General features: G+C 40.4%; 1 protein-coding gene across 2 annotated transcripts in view; it reads right to left on the reverse strand.

Moving 5' to 3' along the window:
- Positions 1–2,344: 2,344 nt before the first annotated feature.
- The window catches only part of LOC131226278 (bystin), a 32,137-nt gene continuing 8,516 nt past the window's right edge, over positions 2,345–25,965 (reverse strand). The window contains exons 4-12 of one of the 2 annotated variants that reach the window (XM_058222083.1): positions 14,285–14,336; positions 13,862–14,189; positions 12,272–12,351; positions 12,084–12,131; positions 10,282–10,428; positions 6,231–6,303; positions 5,689–5,764; positions 3,373–3,481; positions 2,345–2,733 (exon numbers count right to left, since the gene is read on the reverse strand). In XM_058222083.1, coding sequence (XP_058078066.1) covers positions 3,402–3,481; positions 5,689–5,764; positions 6,231–6,303; positions 10,282–10,428; positions 12,084–12,131; positions 12,272–12,351; positions 13,862–14,189; positions 14,285–14,336 — 884 coding nt within the window. In that variant the 3' untranslated portion in view covers positions 2,345–2,733; positions 3,373–3,401. Of the gene's footprint in view, positions 2,734–3,372; positions 3,482–5,688; positions 5,765–6,230; positions 6,304–10,281; positions 10,429–12,083; positions 12,132–12,271; positions 12,352–13,861; positions 14,190–14,284; positions 14,343–25,965 lie in introns of both variants that reach the window. The other variant, XM_058222082.1, reaches the window with a different exon arrangement.

Consider the following 25,965-nt stretch of genomic DNA (forward strand, 5'->3'; position numbering starts at 1 on the left):
TCATGTTCTACTGCTGCCCAAAAATAAAGCTGATCCAAAGTAACGATGGGCCACAAAAAGGGATGGTTGGAATGGTGGATGACCGTCAATGAGTGTAGGTCCTCTGTATATATATTTTTTTAATATCCCGTCCAATCCATTCAGAAGATTATCCCCACCCAAAAAATCTGGCCATTCCTGAACTCAATTGGACCACAGCACCCGAGTTTTAGAGGTTTTAGGCATGATTTTGCATGGTGTGGCCCACCCGAGTTTGGGATCATCTGGTTTTAGGTGTCAAGGAGAATGTGTGGGTTGCACATGATGGATGGATGGATGGATGGATGCCATGCAAATCAATCCAGAGCCCTCTTACAACACATCATACCTGCTGGGCATGAATGATCCCGAAAATGAAGCAGATCCAAATCTCAGGTGGACCATACCACGGGTAACAGTGGTGTTTGACCATTAAAAACTTCTTCTAGGCCACTAGTTTTGGATCTGCCTCTTAAATTATGGTCCACCTGAGATTTGGATCATCTTCATTTTTGGCATCATGTCTTAAAATGATCTGGCAAGACAGATGGACGGTATGGATATAGAATACGTAGATCAAGGTCGGCCCCACAGTAAGGACCGCACCTAATCCGCTCCCCTGGTGGTCGATCTCGCCCCACTATTAAAAGGCAATGTAGCCTTATTTTCAGAACTTTTATATGCCGATATTATGTCTTCTTAAGTCAGTACTTTGAAGTAGGCGGATTGCCTTCTGAGTAAAATCTATGGGGCCCATGCGTGATGTATGTGTCGTATCCACACCGTCCATCCGTTTTTCCAGCTTATCTTAGGGCATGAGCCCAAAATTGAAGCATACCCAAAGCTCAAGTGGGCCACACCATGGGAAACAGTTGGGATAATGATGCCCTATTACAAACTTTCTAGAGCCCACAGTGATGTTTATTTACCATCCAACCAGTTCATAAGGTCACACAGACGTGAATGAAAGGAAAGCACAAATATCATCTTTTGATCCAAAACTTCTGTGGGTGGCCACCAACAAGTTTTCAACAGTAGCCGTTCAATTCCCGCTGTGTCCTATTTTATAGAATGCTTCAATTTAGCTACAAAAAAGGATGGATGGGCCCCACGGTTTTCTCAGTACACAATCCACGTTCTACTTTGAATAGTGCTGGCCTGGGGTGGGCCCACGCAGTGACATCTCATTTTAAACCATTCATCCTGTGGCAGATAACCCCTACAAACCTCCCAGATTGGAAACAAAGGACCGAAGATTGTATATCATGATCTTCAAATCTGGTGACCTTTTGTGGCATCATCCATTACAAGGGCCCATCACAATAGCAGCTAATATCAGAAGACCATGGGGGCCCACATGTACGGAGTGCAAATTAGAACAGTAGTTAACTTGGCAACCAGGTAATCAAGGGGTGCGGATTAGGTGTTACCATTACCATAGGACCCCACCTTGATGATTTTTCATATATCCACGCCGTCCATCCATTTTTTCAGAACATGGTCCCAAAAATCAAACAGGTGGGCCACACCACAGGAGGCAGTGTTGATCGAACACCCACATTAAAAACTTCTAAGGGCCTACATTAGGTAGATCCCTAATGCTTATTTGCCATCCAACCCGTTGATAAGGTCAATCATATCTGAATGAAGGCTGAATACAAAGATCAGCTTGATCAGCCTACAAAAAGTTTTAAATAGTCATTCATTACCTTGTGCCAGTGGTGTGGTCCACCGTATATTTGCATCTCCTTAATTTTCAGGACCACGACCTAAAATGGGGTGCAAAAACACATTCATCAAGGTGGGCCCCACACGGTAAAGGTCACACCTAAGCTGCTCCCGTGATTAAGGCCTAGAACTGGGTCCATTGACAATTTTGAATAGGCCGGGCCCAGCATGCCTGCCAGCCCCTACCGGTTCAAAAATCAGGCCTGCCCATCTCTCGGCCAACACGGTAGAACATAACACTTGGATACAAAGGAATCATCATTTATATTCAATATCTTGCAACCCAAACGGAGAATGGCCCATTTTTTGTAAGCAGTTTGGTCCAACCGCGGGTGCAATGGATCAAACCACCACTCAGGTTTTGCTTTACCAACCGAATCATGTGTTCAAACCCTAGCACACCCAGGCCACCCAGGTTCGATGGCCAGTTCTGATCTGAAGCAGTCCAACCTGTATTTTAAACCACTGTTATAAGTTTGCAAAAACAGACAATCAAACAAACATGGACCCCTTGTTTTGCAAGCTGCGTTGTTGGGAAAACTACAGACTTTCTCCATCAAACCACCCCGAATTGGCAAAAAATACTCATTTCATCCAATTGAAGAAAGAAACCAGCATAATGGTCATTATATTTGGATATTCATCTCATCGATGACTCCGGCAAGATCAAATTCTTTAAGAAGAAACCAGCACAATGGTCATTCGTACCATATGGATATTCATCTCATCAACACGGAATCTGTACTTGAAGAAGAATACCACTTCTCCATATAAGAAATTCTTCATCTTCACCCAAGCTTACTTATATAACTCATCAACTCAAAATAAGTAGCAAATACAAAAATCAGAATTTTTTAAAAAAAAATTAAAATTATAAAAAATAAATAAAATTGCACCCTACCCAAGTAAATGGCATGCAGAATCGATGAAGATTGTCGCATCCGGCATCTTCAGTTACCATCTCCCTTTGGGATTCTTTTCATAAAGCTAGCAGACATTGGAATCTCTAGATTAGCTCAAGAATACAAGGGTGGGTTTGCTAAGCCTGCAGTCATGCATAAGGCGGGCCATCAATATGCCACCACGTGCACCAGCGTGGCATACATATGCAAGTCTGTGCGGCTTCATACTCAGCCTGAATTTCATACAACTCGATATAATGGCCAGGCTATCCAAATGGTGGGACCTACCTTATACATACATGCTGACTTAGCCGAAAAGCTCCAAATCTAAAAATATCCAGCTGAATGCAATACAATGGCAAATTCCTGAATTCATCAGCACTACCAGTGATATGCTAAAGTTTCTCATTTTCTAATACAATTAAATTCAAGATTCTAGAATCTGGTCAGCACTCTCATAGAATGGGCCACACCCAAATATCTCCCCTATGGCTGTATCCAGCCATCCAACAAACTTGGACAATTACAACAAACAGTCCATAATCCATATTTGAATCATCCAATGGAGGAGATCTTTGGGTTATCATCTCCCATCTGCCATAGGGACAACCATAAACAATTTGTATCATAAAAACTGGGCCCCACAACTATAGTTGAGCCAAGCAAACACTACATTGAATGTTGCATCTGAAAAGAACAGAAAGGGTATGAGAAATGCTTTTACCAAAAATGTGGAGAAGCTGGTGGCACCATTTAATCCTCCTCCATGGGAACTTCTGGAAAATCCCATCTATCTTCCTCAATTGTTTTGTTGATGACAGAGATAGGAGATGGTAATGAATTGTCAAGGAAACAAGAAATGATACCTCAAAAGAATTCATACTGACATGACCATAATGTAAATTGATAACAAGAGAGCATCAAGTGTACTAAATTGTGAAAAGGAGATGCTGGAAATTACCAAGTTCTGCAGCATGTAGGGCATCCACCATGCATCAGGTGTACCATAACATACAGACAACTGGTCAAAAATCAGGCCAGCTAACTCATCATGTCGGCGACACATGTACGGACGCAACAGACCAAACATCCACATTTGGCACGTCCATACCCAGTATGATGTGAACTGGGCTGATTTGGGCCAGACCATCTATGCAATGGGGCTCTCCCGAAGTATGTTTTGATGACCCGCACATGAGTGTGCAGGTTCATGGCACATGGATCATAGCAAGAGAAACAAGATTACCTGATATCAAATTCAAACTCCAGCAAAACAGAAACTCAGCTATTATATCAGCATTCATCTGTCTGCACCCAGTCCAAGGATTTGTGTGCTGTCCTCATGCTGCCAGGCCAAGGACTTGAGGGCGAGAACTCTCAAAAGCATCCACTTCACCCTCAAAATGGATCCAATCGATCAGTTCCCATAATCAGTGTTTTAAGTATCAACAATATCGGCCGATATATCCCACAAGATAACTTGCATCCCACTGGTTGGATACAGAATGCACAAGTAGTGAGATATATCCCACGTGTTTAATCCGGTGAACATTTTCGATTTCTGATCCTTTTTTCTGTAAATCATGTTAAGTCAGCGGCCAATTGCTACAAATTTCCCAATTTCTCGTAAATCAGTTGCAATATGTGTACAAAAATAAAATCAAACATGTATATGACCTGGTCTAATGAGTCTTCTTTTGCTTTTGAATGTATTGCTTGTGTTTCCACATGTCTTCTTATATTTATAAATTATATGAATAGACTTTGAATATACTTGCATCAATTCAGTTAGACAGCACATGGATTAGGACCCCATACAAAGAAAACCTATTATCTGCACTTGTTTTTTTATAATGTTTTGATTTATAAGTGTATTGATGTCTTTTTTAACAATCACTGAAGTTTCATTGAAAAATTCCTCTAATTTCCCAATGTTTTCCCATGTTTCCAACAACAGCGATACATTACACGATACAATCAATATATCCCATGCGATAACCGATACGTATCCGTATCCCAAGGGTACGATACATAACACGATACTGATATTTCAAACACTGCCCATAATATTCGCTTCAAATCCTCCCATGGCAAAGCTTAGACAGAAATGGCTTCCTGAGCCATTCATTTACGCTTAACTAGACGTGATATATCATGTTAAAATGAAAATTAGAATAGAATAATAAAATACAAGTCATTTAGGAAAAACTGTCTGCGCCTAGAGTCAGTGCACAACTGTCTCATGGTCCAAAGACCGCATGTGAATCCCAGCACATTTGTAAAATGAGATTTGTAACTCATATTTTGGAATGTGCTGGACTCCCACCACCACCATTGTGGATCATGGGAAGATAGGAATACACCAACTCAGAATGTATGCTGTGCGCCAAACTCATCCCCCTCTTTTCAAGGATTGATAGAAAATATTAAAGTGAATCACAAGAGGAGAGATTGAAGTCAATCGTGGCAAATGGTGAAGTTAGAGCATATGTGAGAGATCCAGATCCATATATGAACATATCAGATCGGACCTTGCGTAAACAAATCCATCTCAAAATCCACGCATGAGAAGAATGACACATGTACCTGCAAAATATAAGCTGTTGGTGATTTTATTTCTAATGGTCCATTTCCCTTACTAGAATGGCCCACATAATGATTGGACTGTCCCAATTTATGGGCGAGGTGATGTTCACAGTTGGTCGATCTTACCAAATGATTGATGAGTATCTTTTACATGTGTATCATATTGGCACATATGCCATGGTTCACCTCTTCAATCTCTCCTATTGTGAATCACCACAAGCTTTCCAGTAATCTATATAGACTTAGGGGGTATGATATAGTAGCTACCCACAAGAAAATAAAGACAAATCTATGGAAACAATAGTAGGGAAAAAAAAAACTACAAGAAAGAAAATCTAGATATAAAATGATGCATGGCCAGACAATGAAGTGAACATGAAAATCAACATGCTAAAACATAAAAAATTCAAGTCATGATGAAAATATACTATGGTATATGCAGAGAAAAGGATATCTATTGACATTAGGTCATCCTCCTTCTCACCACGGTTACGGCTATTTTTGAGCTCCCTCCGAATTTCAGGGGTGACCTACATCGAAGGAACAAACAACGTATTCACAATATTATGTTATCATTAGAGTTTATCCAAAAACACAAGTAAGCATGCTCATCGTATGAAGAAAGGAATTATATTATACAATCATCTAAAAGAAGATGTGTATTCTTCAGTCCCCAACCTGTACAAGTGGGGCACAAGACAGATCCAATACTTTCAATTGGTGGCCAGCAAGTAGACAGTTTTATATATATATATATATATATAGCAACTCACATTTAATGAGGAAAAGGGCCAAAAGACTGAATGGTTTGGACATCTGATACAGGAGACATTCCGGGGCATGGTTTATCCATGATGAGGCTACAATATCAAGTTTGGATTGCAAAAATATGGGCCCACTTGCATAGACTGACCCAAGAATACAGTAACTAAGCATGTGCGGTGGTGAGGATCATATAATTCTCTAGATATAGCTAATAAGATAGGTTGTTCTTACTAAATGATGCTTCTGGTATTGAAGAAGCCGCTCCAGATTATCTTTATCCTCCTTTGTCAGTTCATTTTTGTACCTGCATGGGATCAACTTCTAAATCATAAAGAAATGAACATGAAGGAAAAGGAACTAAAATAAATTTAAAGCAACAGAACCATCATGAAAAATCATGGCACTGTAGAGTAGCGCACGCTAACACTTCCTTTCTTGCCAAATTTCGACATTTCTCAAAAAGGGAAAAAAAAAAGGTTAACCCAAACACCCAAGGAGAAAAATGACAATTGACACATGAAACAGATCGAATGCAGACATGATAAAAGCATGCATCAACAAATAACAGGTGAAATTTACTGTTCTGAGATTTTGCAAATCAAACTTCATGGCTCGGAAGCAAAGGCTTGAGTGATTGGCATTTGATGGATTGTGTGGAAAGCTGAGAATGGCTTTTGGTGATGAGAGACCATCTCCTTGGTCTTAAAAGTTATAACATGTTTGATTCCAGACTTATGCTTTGGGTTGAGGAGAGCTCACCCACCATCATCAGATGGTTCATCTATGCTTTATATCATCTTTAGACTCATCAATGCATATGATAATGTTTTTGTTCCCGCTTGGTTTTGATGTGTCAAAACCCATATTGAAGGGGACATCACGCGCGCACACACGCCCCCCCTACGCATGTACGCAAGGAGGAGGGCCCCACCATCGATCTGAATCGATGACGACGACCAGGGAGGGCCCCCTAATTAGAGGACCGTGTTTGGGTTCGTTGGAGTGGACCCGATAGTCATGTGAATCTCACCATGGGTTCTCATGATCGTGGCCCACTATTCTAATTAATTTAGTACTTTGGGTTTTGCTTATTATTGTTATTAGGAATATCATAAACGGTTTAGATTGTTTTGATTAGTTGTTATTTTTTATTATTTCGTCTCCAAGTAATAAGTTGCGCACATAGCGCGAGTTTTGGGATATGGGGTTTTATTATAAATAAGCACCCCTTATAGTCTTTTTTCTCATTGAAGATTAATTAAATTTCTACGTTTTTTCTGCTTCTCTGAGTTTTTGAGTTGTGGAAATCCAATTGGGTGTGAAACCCTCCCTTCCTCGAAGGGTGACTACCATGGTGCGAAGCCACACTCATTCCAATTCGCCCCCACCTTCTACCTTCCATATTTCTCCTCCTACAACCATCCTCCCAGCAAATCCATCAATATTTTAAAGACGTTTCTTTTCTACAGCAGATTTCTGGAATTTGGCTCTGTAGGAGGGCTGAAACTTCAGCGGAGCATCGCGCACAAACCGATCGTCGTGAAACTTGGGGGTTTTGTGGGCCTAGCTGGCTGTTTTCTGATTCGTGGGCCCCACACACGAGCGGGACACCACCAGCGCACGTACGTTTGGGCCTTCATTACTGTCCACGCGTGTGGTGTTTCTCTGGCGCGTCTCTTTCTTCTCTTTTACTCCTCTTTCACCCAAATCCCTAACCCTAACCCTAAATTACTCAAATCCCCAATTTTATGCCCTTTCTTCAACTTTAGGGTTCCCCGAATTGAAATCTGTGAATCCCTTAGATTGGGGAATTATTTCTGTGCATGAGTGGATGAATTTACCCTCCTTTGATTCTTGTTTGGTCTATAATTTTAATTGATCCGGCCCTAGCATGTGTAGGCTTGGATCCGCATAAGATTCCCCTTGATTGAGTTTTTGAACTTTTGTGCAGGATGTGGAATTTTATGTAATTGTTTCTGAACTAGTGTGATTTAAAGCCTGAAAATCTTGCACATCATACTTGAATTTCATGTCCTACATCACATATCCATACAAAAGCAAATTTGCCTTTGGATTAGAATGCAAATCCTGAAGTCATTAGGAAGAGTCTTATGAGTAGAAGCAATCTTCAAAGCAAGATAATGTTGTTACTTCGAAATCTCGGCCTTGCTCCTTCAGAACATCGTCTCCCTACAACCACTACATACATCTACCATGATTCCATTAATATCACCCTCAGACTCAATTGGTTTTGCATCTGAACAATATTACAAGGAGTGAGCAATCACCATAGTCTAGACCCAAACTATAATATTACAAGGAGTGAATAGGTCACAATGCATGATAGTGTATGGCAGTGTAGGACAAGTAGAACAATGTTAAGAAAACCACCTTTAGAAGGAAATCATCTAAGGAAGATGAGACTATAAAAGACTGAAATGAGTCAAAGCATTCACGAACTTTCGGGGCCTGTTTGGATAGTTAGAAAAGAAAATGGATGACCTTTCCCATGATGGGACATTTCACTATGTTTGGACTGCAAAGGAAACTTGGATTACAAAATGCAATCATTACCCAAACACCAAAATCAAATTCTCAAGCATCAAATACGAGGTCCCTTTTGTGAGAGGTTTATTTTGATTTCCACTTGTTATCCAAACAAGACACCTAAAATAGAATTCATGGGAATCCATGCTCATAGGAAATGTGGGGAATCGTCATTGGATAATCATTATAGTTTTCTTTTCTTTTCTTTTCTTTTCCCACTTTCCAAGACATTGTGTCTGTGTCGATCAGCGCGAACAAGTCCATATCTAAGTTACATAGACAATTAAGTGTGAACTTACCTTTCGAAAAGAAAAGAAAAGAAAAGAAAAAAACATAATCAAGTGTCATCTTTTTCTTTTTTTCTTCTTTTTCTTTTTTTAAAGTAGTCCTCAGTTCCCTTCTCTGCAAGTAGGAATTACAGGGTCATTATCAGCAGAAACTAGCAAACATCCAAACGTGTGAATTGGCCATGGTTCAGTATTCCAAACTGTCAATATCATGGTTCCCACCTTGGATGGGGAATGCCCTGACCTGAGATCTCTGATTTACTTTCATTAAGTAGACTGTTGGTTCATTTTTTTAACCATCCATCAGTATGCACGGATCAAAAGGTACGTTTGTTGGAGATTTTTTGGTATTCCCCCAATCCACGGTGGGGTCCCTATGGTTGAGATTGCCAAACCATGGGACCCACATGTACAGAATTCTGCATAGCAAAAAAGCTCAATATTTGACACTTCGCAAGACCCTACAGTTCTTCCTCCAGAAGCAATGAAGGAAAGAGAAGAAAGTGGAAGAGTGTGTAGACATCTAATCTTAATTGGGTTGCAAAAATATTAATAAAAGAAAACAAGAAGAGTGAAATATCCCACACAATAATGATAAGATTGCCGTAAGCTAATATGAATGACCAACTACCAACATAATGCTCTCATCCACATTTTCACTACAATGCCACTATAAGATTTATCGTGCACCTTGACAATAAGATGAGATTGCCTCAGCAAAATCACTGAAATATCTTTTCTGGTACAAAGAGCTTATTTTAGAATACCAAAAGAGGAATTATAGGGTCATCCTCAAACGTAACATCGAGTTTGCTGCTGCATAGGATTCCTTATGTGTCGGCCTATACTTCAGTGATCCAGACCATTGATCAGATAGACCCACTGTGGATGGGAGAGATCCCAAAATCTCCCAGAATGGAAAATAATAAAATACTGAACATTTTAACCAGTCCGCAACAAATAGACAGTGGTGTGTAAAATAAAGTCCTGGTCCACATTCAACAGACAGAAGGGCTATAATCTCTCAATCTGAGAGATACGTTATTTATCCCCCCATCCACGGTGGAGAAGATCCCATCCAGGCGCCCCGGACCACTAAAAACAGGCCCCTCATGTAATGAATCCTGTACTGCAGGAAAATGGAAGTTTGCTGCTGCAGGACCTTTGAATTCCTCATTCAAATAAGCATAGGAAAACTTTGTGTTTGGCTCCAGCCAAAAGTTCATCAGTAGCGACAGTGAAGTTTTTTTTTGTTTTCTTTTGGCAATAATAAAATTTATTGTAAGCAAGGGCCAGACGGTCAAAGCACTATAACAAACAGGGAAACATTTCAATCCAATGGGTCAATTAAATAGCAAGACCATTGTCCAGACAAATTGATGGCAGAGATCAAAATCCCTTATTTATATAATTATGTGCCACTGCATCATGAGTTGAGAAAATTTAACCTTTGCACGAATGAAAGAAGTGACTGGTGCCATATTACAGGCATGAGCCTTGTATCCTCGAGGAACCTCATAAAATGCGCAACAACCGCATCAAGCACCCGATAGGGCAATGCATATTTCTTGTCTAGGAAAAGCTTTATAAAATAACTGTAACAGAATAACAAAGAAAGTTTAAAAAATGTCGAGCTCATTCTGCAGCCTACAGGAACAACATTGCAGCTAATAACTGTAGACACATAATTTCATAGTTTTACAAGCAGAAAGAACAATAACCACAAAGGAGAAAAATTGATCAAACTCCATCAATCACCAATGTCATATATTCATAAATATGAGAGGAAGCCAAAGGATCATGGTTACTGAGAGGTTTACCCAACCCACATACCCTCCAAAGTCCAAAAACGCCTCTACATGAGACAATACATGCCAGGCTGATGTGCATGTGGAACATCCAATCAATGTATAAGGTGGGGCCCACTTGTTCAGATGATTTGGGCCAAAAATCATGCCAGTTAACTCATGAGATAGGCCACAAATGTACAAACCCAACGGATGGTTTTTGGTTGCCCTACGCACATGTCAGGGTGGCACACCTGCTGCTTTAGCTAGTTATCTATCCTTTCCAAATGTGATTTCAATGTCATAAATGGCCATCGAAATCGGTTCAAGTAGATTCTTCTTTTAATTGAAATAAAACCATTTAGATTCTCCCTGCATAGCACTTGATGAGTGGATATGGCTTGACTTTTGCATAAAGCATTCCTCATGGCTGGGCCAATCCATTGAACGGGTTGGATGTCCCATGCACTTAATAAGCTAGAAGTTGTGTTGGATGTCCCATGCACTTAATATGTTAGAAGTTATCCGTAGGGTGGACCATAACCTGTGTCCAACCAGTTGGAGCTGAGACCTTCTCCCTCATCCAACCGGTTGGACTCGAGGCCTCCCTCCCTGCGGACCACTTGATGAGTGGATAGGGATGATTTTTGCATAAAGTGCTCCCATGGTTGGGCCAATCTATTGAACAGGTTGGATGTCCCATGCATTTAATAAGATAGAAGTTAACCCACTTGATGTCCCATGCACTCAATAAGTTATATCCACTGGGCGGAACATAAACTCCCTCCACAAATTCATATTAGTTTTTTGATATATATAAACAAACAACTTTCTCATTTGCAATCCATTTGTTCAGGCCTCATCAAGCTCTTCCTTGGTGTCAAGTTACAAGCCATGAATGACTAGTCATACGCTCCCAGGAAGGGTAGAAGAATGGAATGATAGCCACTGTTTACCGAAATCCTGGTCAAGTTCAAAAGAATGCAATAGCTTTCAGACTATAAGAATAGTAAAATAAAAATAAAAAAATTGAACCAAACTACATCAGCTGTTGTTTATTTTCCATGCTGGAATCCACTAGGCCAAGGAAAACTTGCTCATTTAGACAAAACAAACCGGAATTCAATCAATCAACTCAACTACTTAGACAAATGCCCGGCGTTAGGAATTCCAAAAGCTCAAAACACCTATTTGCTGAACAGTCGGCCAACATCCACTTTGCTTGGAGTGTTTCACACTTCTAAGAAATCATAAACCATCTATTATGCCGAAATCGATATTTAGTTTTCTTTGTCCCTAAAGCACAGAGTTTAAGAGTGATTCATGTGTAATTAAGGTATGTCCAAGAGCAATGACTGAATCAAACTTAAGAGGCATGATCTCAGTTTAAACCTATTAAACTTATTCCAACATTTAATAAATAAATAAATAACCCTAGTGTAGCACTAGAAGAATATGAGTACCTTGTCGTGCCGCAATACTCCATCTCTGCCATCTTCATCAATGCAGCACTGCAGGCCCATCCAGAACAAGTCAATTAGAAATCTCCAGCATGCAAAGGAAGCTCTACCAAAAATGCGAGCTTATCCAACCAAGCTTATTGAACATAATGCAGCATTATTGCAGCTGCTATGCTTTATAAAGGTGGTACCTTGAATGAAGTGGAGGAATTGAGCCCTTCTGAATGACACTTCCAACAATAACGGCTTCCCTGAGATTGCAAGTCCTTGACTGCACATCAAAAACAAAAATGTTTGTTTTATTACACTTAAAAAGAGCTATGTTCAGGAACTGAAGTCGAGTTGCAAACTGGAATTTTGGTCTTCCAAGTCCAATTTGGTCAAGGTTAAAAGAAAAACGTGGGCAACTCAACCAAATCAACATGTAACCTTTATACAACCATGAAGCGGAGGAAGGGGTGTAAGAATGATGGGAAGAAGAGGATTGGCAGACAGTAGGATCGAAGTTAGAACTTTGAAATGAAAGAAGAGCGTAGAGACTTTCTTTGGTTGTCTACATCGATACATGAGTAGGTAGAGAAATGATGAAGGATATTTATGACTACCAATAGTGGAAATTGATAACTAAACTTTTGGTTTTGGGAACTTCGTGTTTCCTAAACTTCGGTTGAGATTATGAATCACCATCATCATGATATCATCATAACTGCCCCTCAGAAGATGATATAATCTAATAATCATGATCTTCTCCTAGCAAATCAGTGTGCAATTTTTAAAAGGCAGAATGGCAGAAAGCTTTATGCTTGGCTGCCAAGTAGACATCAACCTTCCACTTTTGCCAGGGCACTTGAAAACTGGCATATCAGCAGCTCGCATGTCAGATGCGAATACGGTCCAACCCAATGCTAAACTCCACCCCATCTATTACAAGCTCAAACCAAAGGTCAATGATTGAGTCCCAAACCCCACCCCCACCCACCCAACCCCCCCCCCCCAAAAAAAAAAAAGAGGAGGAAATCTTTCACTAGGTTCTTGGATCCTAACTGCTAATTTCATATTGAGGAGAGCAAGCTACCCACGAAGAAAACAGCATAAATAAGAAAAGGGGAATAATATTTTAGGTTTTACTAGAGAGAGAAATGTTAGTAAAAATAAGCCCCTTAAGAAGTTTGTTTCCTTCTTCTACTCCCACAATGGCTTTCATTTTAGGCAATGCTTGGTAGGGCTAAAACTTAATTACAGTAGGAACATGGCCTGCCAAGAGCAATTATCAAACCTTCTCCATCCTCCTTTTTTTTCTTTTTTTCTTTTTTGAAAGATAACAGCAAGCTTCAATAAAGGGGCGCTGAGATAGCACCAAAAACTACAAACAAGAAGACACAAGCAAAACAAAAGGAAAAAATGCTCCCTCAGAGCAATTATTAGTGTTGAAACTATAATGATTAAACCTTTTCCATCTTTTCTTTGGTCATTTTGTGTTCAAACCATAATGCTCTTAAATTCCGTGATTTCTGAACTTAATTCAAAATTATAATTCCCACGCGAAAAGGCCAATAACAGAGCCTGGCAGGAAACGTTCCTACGACAATTTACTTTAGTCCCGCTACCAAACAGAGCCGTAACCACAATGAGAAGCTTAAAGATATGCTGGAAAACCTGTGATCCAATAACAAACCATGATTTGATTTTAGGATGCACACTTATGATTTTTCCCTCAGATTATCAATTCATTTGATGAAGATATCAAAATTTTGTAGCTCAAATTGTATTGAAAGCCATACCTCACATAATGGTAGCAAAATCCCCTTGAAGAAGGCTGCTGGCTTGTAAAGAGACTTCATCAATGCTTGATAGAGGGCAAAATGAAGCCTTTTGTTCTTTTGAATGTCTTCTCTAACACGTGGAAGCAAGACAAGACTGTAGAAGCGTTGGGCCTTTCTTACACCAAAATTTGATGAGAAAATCCTTGTTGCTTGATACATTGCATTGGGTGACCACTTCTCTGGCTCAGTCAAATGCAACACATATTCCCAAAGTTCCAATGATGGAATATGCTTGAACGCTTTGGGCAATTTACCAGTAGCGTATCTACTAAGCAATTTACCAACTCTGAAAGATATTTATATAGAATACTTAAATAATAACCACCTATGATAGAATACAAGGAAAAAAATGATAATCAAACAAAGAGATGGCTTGCATACCCCTTATACAAATCTATGATGGCTGTGTCCAGTTGGGGAAGAGGCTGCACTTCTGTGGCTGATCAAAAAGAGATTACAGGTTCATAAATTAGACAACTCGAGTGGAAAACAGGAAAAGAAGTACTAACAGTTGCAACTTGCATCCTAATGTATTAAAGTGGTTTAATCCATTTAAAACATAAATATTAAAAGATTAAGATGTTTCCATTGATGGATTACCTAAAATTCATCTTAAATTTCCTTAGAATATAATGCAAATAATGCAAAGTGAATGTCATCTACTGCACATATTTAAAATGAGAAGACCATTCGTAAAATACAAATTAATCAAGCTAAAGAAACCAAGTCACGATTTTTAAATCATCATCATCAACAACAACAAGTCACAGTTTTTAAATATAATATAAAATCTAGACTAGAGGGATAATAATATTGATAATCTATTAAGAAACTACAAGCAAGTTGCAAATTTGGGCAGCAGTGGAATTTTTAGATGATTAGACATGTTTTAAGGCTTTTACCAGAGCCACTTGAAAGAAAATCATCATCATCATCAACATCATCATCTAAGCCTTATACCAACCACATGGTGTCAGTTACATCACATGAATTCTTATCCACCATTCCACCCTATCAAGGGCCATAACTTCAGTTAGACCATAGGTCGTCAGTTCTTTTCTCACTACCTCCACCCACGTCCTTTTGGGACTCGCACGAAATCAACACGATTAATAAACTTCGCTTCACTAAGAATTTGGTTGATGGGCATGAGTTAACGTCACACCAGAGCTTGTACTATAGGACTCAGGGCTTGCACTAGGTCGATCCAATGTCCCTCATCCCATTTAGCCTTTTTAAGATAGCTGTGGCACCTACATGATGTTTTATAAAGAAGTGGCACTGGAATTTTGGCAGGTTCCAATTCATAGTTTGGATGGGAAAAGATTGGTGAATTCTGCATATCAGTATGAAGATAATACCGTTGTCTTCTTCGAAATGATGGCAGACGCAACCTTCTTTTTAGCATCAATAGACCAGTATATAAGAAAGCATCCTATCTTTCATGAACACAATCGATGGTAGAACGAGCTAAGCAGTTCCCTTCAAATAATGGTGCCAGACATGGACTAAGCATGTTTCATCAGCTAGAGTTCCCGCCTTGATTATTGGCATGCTGGAGAGCATCTTTCTATAGAGCTCGGTGAATCTGGCATGGTATCCTGCCATCATGACTCATATTATGAGAAACAACAGAGGCATTTAGTTGGCTTGGCTTTCAAGTCCTGGGTTTTTTTTTTTTTTTTTGATAGATAACAAGAAATTTTATTGCCAAAAAAAAAAAAAAACAGAGAAACAGAGGGAGAACTGACCAGCAGAGGTAGCCGATCAGCTACTCCCTAAAAAGAGTAAATTATATCCCTTTAGCTTTTCAACAGCAAAAGCCCACTCAACTATAAAGAAAATGAACCTGTTAACCGTGGCCTCTAATGACTTCGAAGTGTCATTAAAACAACTCAGATTTCTTTCTTCCCACACAGCCCACCAAACGGCCAAAAGAGACATCTTCCAAAGTTTTGACCTTTGTTTTCCGCACCTAATTCCCTGCCAGGCCTTCAGCAAGCTGCAAACAGAATCTGGAAAGGTCCAGTGAACCTGGAAGTGAGACAAAATTTCAGACCAAATCCGATATGTGAACGCACAGTGCACAAAAAGATGGTCCACTGTTTCTTCATTTTCCATGTAACATAAGCAAATATTTGTGATGCACATACCCTTTTTTCTCAAATTGTCAACTGTCAGGACCTTTTTCTTACCAACCAACCATCCAAAAGTTGCTATCTTAGGAGGCACTTGATATTTCCAAACATAGTGTGGCAATGTTTCTTCATTTTCCATGTAACATAAGCAAATATTTGTGATGCACATGCCCTTTTTTCTCAAATTGTCAACCGTCAGGACCTTTTTCTTACCAACCAACCATCCAAAAGTCGCTATCTTGGGAGGCACTTGATATTTCCAAACATAGTGTGGCGATTCTTCTTCGACTGAATGGGGATTCTTGACAATTTGGCAAAATAGGGACTTTACTGAAAATATCCCTGATTTGTTGAAGCGCCAGACTAATCTATCTTCGGTGGACTGGTCCGGATTGCTGTTATGAATACAGTTAAGGAGTGCTGCATATTCTTCAACTTCTCGGTCATGAAGATTTCTTCTACACACCGGATTCCACACCACTGCTCCCCCAAGAATCGTGTAACAGGCATCCACTGTGATGGACTGATTCTGAGCGAGCTGAAAGATACGCGGAAAGGCAAACGCAAGTGTTTCATCACCCACCCAAATGTCTTCCCAAAAATGAGTACGTTTGCCATTACCAATTGCTATTCCAGATCCTTTGAGAAACTCCGCCTTAATGGACAATATTTCTTTCCAAAGAGCCGAGGTTTTGTATTTGGAGGAATTCTTTGTCCACCAACCCCTCTCTGAGCACCCATACTTGCTTTTGATCAGGTTGTTCCAAAGAGTTCCATTTTCGGTCCCTAGAGTCTAGGTTCATTTGCCTAACAGAGCCCGATTCATACTTTTGAGATCTTTTACTCTTGCCCCTCCTTGGATATGCTTACAGACTTCCTTCCAACTGACCCAGTGAAACTTTTTCTTATCTTCTTTTCCATGCCATAGAAAATCCTGTTTAAGTCTCTCGAAAATAGCCAAAGTTGGTGCTGGACATCCAAATAAAGACATGAAATAAAGAGGGAGGTTTGATAATGCCGCCTTGATGAGGGTGAGCCGACCACCCGGAGATAAATATCTGCATTTCCATCTAGCGAGATAGGAACCAAATCTTTCGATTACCTTGTCCCATAAAGCTATCGGGGGTTTTCCAATGCACAAAGGTAAACCCACAAAAGTGGTTGGAAAACAGCCCATCGCGCGTTGAAAGAATTCGGCATATTTCTCGATCCCGCCTTCCTCCATATTCACCCCAAACATTTTAGTCTCAGCCATGTTAACTCTCAAACCCGAGACTACTTCGAAGCACCTGATAATGGTCGGCAAATTGCTAATTTTATCTTGATCTACTTCGGAAAACAAAAGTGTGTCATCCGCAAACTAGATATGAGATATCAAAGTCTACATCCCTTCCACTCTGAATCCATTGATAATTCCTTCCACCTGACCCTTGCTTGGCATTCTGGAAAAGGCCTCCCCTACTAGTAAGAAAAGAAAAGGGGACAACGAGTCTCCTTGGCGAAGACCCCTAGAACTACGAAAGAAGCCTTTTAGGGAGCCATTGATTAATACTGAAAAAAAGGTCGAACCCACACATTCCCCGATCCATCTTCGCCATTTGTCTCAAAATCCCATCCGTAATAACATATACTGAAGAAATCCCCAATCTACATGATCATATGCATTTTCGAGATCCAGTTTGCATAAAAGGCCCTTTGATTTGGATCTATGTCTCGAATCCAAACTTTCAAAGGCGATAAGAGCATTGTCCACAATCTGTCGACCCGGAATGAAAGTACTTTGGTAGTCAGAGATGAGTGATCCAATCACCCCTTTCAGTCGAGACACCAACACCTTGGCCAGAATCTTGTAAGGGCCCCCTAAAAGATTGATCGATCTAAAGTCCTTTAGGGAGTCAGCGCCTGGAACTTTAGGAATCAGCGCAATGAAGGATGCCCCAAGATATTTGGCAAGCCTTCCTCTATCGTAAAATTCCTCCATGAATTCCATCACGTCCCCTTTTAAACTTTCCCAAAACGTTTGTAAAAAAAAACCATCAGGAAACCATCTAGGCCAGGGGCCTTGTCCCCTCCCAAAGCATCTACGGCTCCTTTAACCTCAAGGATAGAAAATGGAGACTCAATAGCACTAGCGTCCATGTCAGAGAACCAATCTACGTGAAGATGGTCCAGCTTGGGCCTCTTCCAGTCTTCTCCGTGAAGGAGGTTGCTAAAGTATCGAATGGCCTCTTCCGAAATTCTTTGCTTGTCTTCCAATCGGGACCCAGTAACCACTATGCTGCTAATTTTGTTAACTCTAGCACGGGCACTAGCTATACAATGGAAGAATTTAGTGTTTTTATCACCATCTTTTATCCACTTACAGTAGGACCTCTGCCTCCAAACAATTTCATCTTCCATCGCCCTTGCCGAGTAATTTTGAATCAGTTGGATTCTTCTGGACAGAGTATCTGATGAGGTTGGGCCATCTTCTGCTAATTGATCGATCGATTGCAGATCTGCCAGAATATCCCCTGTTTCCACATCTCTTTTTCGAAGATCTTCCGTTTTCCACTTTTTTAACTTGGCTTTCAATAGTCTCAACTTACTGCAAAGCTTAAAACCAGCGTAGCCTGACACACTGAAACCTGCCCACCAATCTTTTATCAGTTGATGGAAACCTTTTATCTTCAGCCATGAAGTTTCAAATCTGAACGGCTTTGGACCCCAATTTTGATCATCTACTGCAAGGAGAAGGGGGTTATGATCAAAAGTAGGTTTCGGAAGGGCTGATAGGGAAACCTGAGGAAATATTACCAGCCAATCGGGCGAAACTAGGAATCTATCCAGCCTCGACATAATAGGATTGTTTCTCCCATTAGACCACGTGAATCTCGCTCCGAGCAAGGGGAGATCGACCAATTCCTGATCTTCAATCCACTGAGAGAAAAGACGCATACCAACAGTGGTCTTTCCTCCCTGGGACCTTTCTTCTGGGTATCGCGTAATGTTAAAGTCTCCACCTATGCACCATGGACCACTAAATTTCTGTCTGGAAACATTTAAATCCTCCCATAGCTCAGTTCTTCTTTCTTCTTGGTTAGGACCGTAAACAAAGGTGATTAGGCAGCAGAAATCACCTGAAACCTCTTTAAGCAAGACCGAAACAGAAAATACACCACTCTGACTGTCTATTGCAAACCAAGAAGAGGATTTCCATGCCGCTAGAATACCTCCTGATCTTCTTGTAGCATCCGGCGCGACCCACTTTGCTTCTTTTTCTTTCCAGAGAGTTCCCAGCAGTTACGTATCGGCCGATACGTAACGGTAACGGTACGCACCGTTACCCGATTCGGGGCCGTATCGGCCGATACCAATTTTTGTACCCGTATCGGCCGATACGGCCCCGATACGGGCGTAACGGCCGATACGGGCGTAACGGTCACCCGTAACGGTCAGCACCGTAACGGTCGAAAAACGGCCATTTTTTTTTGCATTTTAAGGTCCGTTTTTGATGTTTTTTCGAAACTTCTTGCTTCCAAACTCCTTCTCACTCCTTCTACTGCTAATTTCGACCAACCTTGGCTGGATATTTGAGTAAAAAACACATTATATTGGCGGATTTTGTTGAATCAAAGCTTGGTGGGCCATTTTTCATAAATTTATCAAAAATGGGTATTGATACTTTTTTAATATGTTTTGCTGTTTTAATTATCTCATATGATGTGTTAATCATAGTAGAACATGTTAATATCCATTTTACAGATTTGGGGTGCCATTTAATATTTTTTAATATTTTTTTCTATTTACGCATGAATTTTGCCCCTTTTTTTAAAATTCAAAAAATCAATTTTTAATGATTGTTTTGCTGTTTTAATCACTCCATATGATGTGTTAATCATAGTAGAACATGTTAATGTGCATTTTACAGATTTGGGGTCCCATTTTATATTTTTTAAATATTTTTTTCTATTTACGCATGAATTTTGCCCCTTTTTTTAAAATTCGAAAAATCAATTTTTAATGATTGTTTTGCTGTTTTAATCACTCCATATGATGTGTTAATCATAGTAGAACATGTTAATGTGCATTTTACAGATTTGGGGTCCCATTTTATATTTTTTAAATATTTTTTTCTATTTACGCATGAATTTTGCCCCTTTTTTTAAAATTTGAAAAATCAATTTTTAATGATTGTGTTGCTGTTTTAATCACTCCATCTGATGTGTTAATCATAGTAGAACATGTTGATGTGCCTTTTACCGATTTGGGGTCACAGTTTATATTTGTTAGATATTTTTTTATATTTACTCATGAATTTTGCCCCTTTTTTTTAAAATTCGAAAAATCAATTTTTAATGATTGTTTTGCTGTTTTAATCACTCCATATGATGTGTTAATCATAGTAGAACATGTTAATGTGCATTTTACAGATTTGGGGTCCCATTTTATATTTTTAAATATTTTTTTCTATTTACGCATGAATTTTGCCCCTTTTTTTTAAATTCGAAAAATCAATTTTTAATGGTTGTATTACTGTTTTAATCATGCCATATGATGTGTTAATCATGGTAGAATATGTTAATGTGCATTTTACAGATTTGGGGTGTCATTTTATAATTTTTTTCTATTTTCGAATTAGTGACTTTATGTTTTTATTTGCTTATATTGAAAGTTTTGCCTTGGAGCTTCTTAGGGTTTAGTTAGAATATAAAATCATCTTTATTAACATAGGTCATACACGATACACTCATACTCAAATCTAATTATCTAGTGTCTACCTAAGCCTAAAGAAATGTCTGGATCTGGCCAACAACAAGTAAGTGATGATATTGGATGGCAACATTGTGAGAGGGTTGGTGGTACTAGGCACCAAATGAAGTGCAAGTATTGTGATAGACTAGTGATGGTGGAATTACCGTCTCAAACAACATTTGGCACATCGAAAGGGTCAAGTTGCGCCATGTAGTAGAGTACCGAAAGAGATAATGCTTTTAATGCAAGCTAGTCTGGATGAGTCGAAGGGTAAACGTGTTGCTGTATAAAAGAAGAAAGATGATATTTTAGATGCAGCTCGACAAGAAGTGTTTGGTCCTGAATATATGGGCATTCGTGATGAAGATATTATTGATTCTGACGAAGATTCAGATCGAGAACTTACTATAGCTAGGAGAGAGAGCTTGCGTCTAGCTCGTGAAGAGGAAGAACGTCGCGCATGTTTGGCACCCATGGGTCAGTGCGTAATACAGGGGGGGCAGTGGGAGTGGGAGTGGGAGTGCAACTGGAAGTGCAACTGCTTCTGCAGGTGGGGGTGGGGGTGGGAGTGGGGGGGGTAGGTTTGGTGGGTTACGACGTATGTTTGGGAGCCGACGACAGACATCTTCACATGATGCCCCTATACGTTTGGATGAAGAAGTAAATGAGCCTAGAAGACCCTCTATTGATCCAATCCTATTTAGGAAAGAATCAACTAAACAAAAGAAGATAAAACAAATGTGGAGTAGAACTTCCGTTGAGAAATTAGGTAGAGCAACAACAAAGTTATTTATACATGCCAACATACCTTCCTAACGCAGCCAATTCTCCATATTGGCAGGTGGTAATTGATGCAGCAAAGCAGGTGAAGGAATAAAAGCTCCCACGGCTAAGGAGATTAGGGGAAATGGACAGAATCAGAGTATGCGGATGTGAAAGCATACGTGGCTACCTTTAAACCCGTATGGCAAGCGGCAGAGGATGCACAATCATGTGTGATGGTTGGACTGGCCCAACCAGACGCAACAGCATGATCAACTTCATGGTATATCGCCACTTAGGAACTATATACCACAAGTCAATTGATGCCTCGGAGGCAACCAAAAATTCTACTTATATTAATGAACTAATGGATAAAGTTGTGGACGAGATTGGAGAGGAGAATATAGTGCAGATTGTGACAGATAATGAAGCAACATATAAGCTGCAGGACATATGTTGATGGATAAGAGAAAACATCTTTTTGGGTCACCATGTTCTGCCCATTGTATTGATCTTATATTGGAAGATATTGGGAAGAAGAAGAATGTTAAGGAAATGGTTGAAAGGGCAAGGGAAGTGACGACGTTTATTTACAACCATAATCAAGTAGTTGCAATAATGAGAAAGTTTACGAAAGGACGAGAGTTGTTGAGGCCTGCGGCGACTAGATTCGCAACAAACTTTATAGCATTAGAGAGTTTATTCCAGCATAGAGAAGAGTTGAGTGAGATGTTCGCTTCCCGAGAATGGCTCAACACAAAACATGAGAAGAAGACATCAGGAATACCGGTCGAAGTTGTGAACACCATACGGGACAACAAATATTGGAAGAAGGTCAAGGCGATCCTAAAGGTGATGGAGCCACTAATGAGGGTACTCCGTCTTGTTGAATCCGATGAAGCACCTACCATGGGCTTCATATATGATGCCATGGATAAGGTAAAGCTTGCAATTCAACGTGATTGTAGAAGTTGGCAGACTTATTGGAAGATGATCGACAAGAGATGGACAAACCAACTCCATCACGATCTTCATGCAGGTTACTACCTAAATCCTAGGTCTAGATATGCCCAATCATTTGTTGCGGATGATGAAATTCGTGTCGGGCTAAAAAATGTGATAAAGAGATTAGAGCCTGACTTAGATCTGCAAATAAAGGCATTAAATGAATTAGATACATTTGGAAATCGCCTTGGTAGCTTTGGAGATGCTCTTGCACAGCATGCAGTATCTAGATTGCAACCGGCCGAATGGTGGATTAATTTCGGAGAGAGTACGAAGGCTCTCCAAAAAATTGCAGTAAAAGTTTTGAGCCAGACAACATCTTCCTCTAGCTGCGAAAGGAATTGGAGTTGTTTTGCGCTCATTCATTCAAAGAATAGGAATAGATTGCAGACTAGAACATTAGATAGACTTGTCTTCATGCACTACAATATAAAACTAAGAATGCGACGACATCATAGGAGCATTACAGCTACTGATGACGGAGACTACTGTCCAATAAACTTGGATAATATTTATGATGAGGATGACCCACTTCTACCTTGGTTGGAAACAAGGGAAAAACAAATTGAAGAGGATAGTGAAGAATTGGAAATTGATGACCCAGAAATACGCAGAGCGCAACAAGAGAGTCGTGCAGATGTGTTGGACCCAGTAAGAGGGGCAGCGTTTATGCCACGTACAGATACGGCTCAAGATCAACAAAAGAGTACGAACAGTGGTAGCGTGACCGTGTCGGATGAAGACGATGACCCCCCTGCCCCTGGTGCTGGCACTTCTGGTGTTGCTCAGTGCCCTATACAGCCGTCTACAGATCACGATGTCGATGAACAGCGACGAGGTGGTACACGAGGTCGGACTTATGAGTGTACCGAGTCACGATACAGCCAGCAGGAGGTGGGTACATCTAGTGGTGCACCGGGTCCGAGAGGTTCGGAACATCAGCAGGCTCATGGTCTTGGTTATTATGATGGATATTCTTATGGTGAATTGAATTATGATGGTTATACTGAGCCTGTTCCATCACATTCATGTTGGAGTAGCCCTCCTGATCAATATCCATATGATTATAGATATCCAGATCCAAATCCAAGTTACTCATCACAGCAGACGCACTCTCAATCTCAAGATTCTCAACAACCTGAGTATGGGCACCAGTATGGCTATTCGACGGGCACTGGTGGATATCCTTATTCCGGGTCAGAGTCGTTGCCTAGTCAGGATCAGTCATCCTCTAGTTTCGTTGATCTAGTATTTCCTTCTGGCACTGGATATTATGGATATGTAGCACCTACACCTATTGGACAGCCTCAGCCTGATGGTGACGATGACGATGATGTGGAGGTCGAGCAACCACAAAAAAGCATATTTTCATTTTGGTGGTGACTTGTGATTGTGACTTGTGAGTATATATTTGTGTTAAGGTAAGTATTTGTTACAGCAGACAGCTCACAATAGTATTATTGCAAGAAGCCATGCACACACTGGACACTACCGAACTTGTATTTAAAATAGCTCCCCTGACAACCAATCAAGTAATCCTTAATCAAGTTGCAGGGGAGTATATCAGACACTACTAATTATTTTTTTTTAATATTCTTGACTTGAGGATGACAGGTCATAGACAGGAATTACACTATCACAGTCACGTGCATGGTGCACCACACTGCACAGGACCACAGGTATGTTCGAGAAATTCCTCAAAAATAATTGCAAACACCTGATGTAAGATATTTTCATTTTACATTCATTCTAATATATCTATCATTGATAGTAGATAGTTAGAAAATTAAATATATGATCAAATTCAGGTTATCTGGTTCATAAATTCATCAGACAGTCCGATACAACTTCTCACCAAAGAGTGGACCGTTACACCACCATAAACATGTTCCAAATTATAAATGAATGCATATTTGGAATGCTTAGAATATTCTGGATTTAATCCATATTTTTTCATATTTTTTTGGCAAAAAAAAAATTTTGCGCCGTTACGGGCCGTTACGCCCCCGTATCCGTATCGGTTTTGGAGGACACCGTTACGCCAACCGATACCGATACGGGATACCTTGCTTTCCAGAGAGTTCCCAGCAGTTTATCATTGAACTTATGAACCTTAGTTTCTTGAAAACATATCACCTCGGCTTTACTTCTTCCACATATATCTTTGAGAAGTCTCCTCTTCTGCTTGGACCCCGCCCATCTGATGTTCCATGATAGGAGTTCCTTGTTGTTATTTGATCTAATGGAGAATTTCCTGGGAGTTCTAGTCTGTGTCAACGGACGGCCGTGATCTTCGATATAGTGGAACGAAGCTATGTAATCTTCTAGATGATCACCAAAAGAAACTCCTATGGATCTTCTAACAAGACCTGTGGCATCTCTAATCCGTTTTTTCTTTTGAATAGTTTTGATCAACTTTGCCCTCTGATCTGCTTCATCTACTCTCTCCAGATGACCCATCCCCCTATCGACAGATGTTGTACTCGCCTTGATCTGCAGGGGTTCCACCTCCATAATTCCTTCTCCCGTATCTTCCTGGAAGAGATCTGTTATGGCTCGATCTATCATTGGAACTGTAGCTGGTAAGGAACAAGGTGAAGAGCTCTCGGAATAAACTACACAATCGAAATTCCAAGGCAGAAGATCCATGTCAGGAGCATAGGAAGCGTCCCCCACTATGGATAAATGAGGAAAGTCATCCTCACTTGGGGTTAGAGGCGTACACGAATCGAGCTAGCTCGGTTAGCTTACTCGACTCGACTCGACTCGAAAAAGCTCGATTCGACTCGGATCAAAGCTGAGTTCGAGCAAAGGCAAGCTGATTTTTTTAGCTCGAAAATAAGTTCAAGCCGAGTTCGCGACTCAACTTGGATCGAATCCAGCTCAAATCAAACTTGGATCGAACCAGTTAGGTGACTCGATTACTTTGCTATTGATGTTGCTCACCAAGTGTTTGATGAAATGACTCAACGAAGTGTGGCTGGTGGCAAGGAAGGTACGTACATGAAACAAATACCCTTTTCTTCTTGGTTTTTATGTTGCTTAGAAGGTGTTTGATAAAATACCTGTAAAACCATTGCTTCTGTTTTACATACAGTGGGATTTTGGAGATGCAGTCCAGGTGTTTGTGGAAATGTTGCACAGGGGAACTCGGCTCGAACTAGCCCGAGTTGCTGACTGAACTGAGCTAAGCTGGCCAGTCAGGCTCGAGGATCGAGACGAGCCGAGTTCGAGCTGAGGTCAGCTAGTGGCCGAACCGAGTCGAGCTAAGGCCAGCTCGAGTCGGTTCGACTCGATGTACACCCCTACTTGGGGTAAAACAAGGATTCAGAAATGAAAGGTGCAGCTCCTTCGCACGTGAAGGCAAACCTAACACAGATGGGGGAATGACCCATTTTGACCAATGATCACACGAGCACGATA

The sequence above is a fragment of the Magnolia sinica genome, chromosome 14, assembly GCF_029962835.1.
Source record: "Magnolia sinica isolate HGM2019 chromosome 14, MsV1, whole genome shotgun sequence".
In the NCBI taxonomy this organism is placed as follows: domain Eukaryota; kingdom Viridiplantae; phylum Streptophyta; class Magnoliopsida; order Magnoliales; family Magnoliaceae; genus Magnolia; species Magnolia sinica.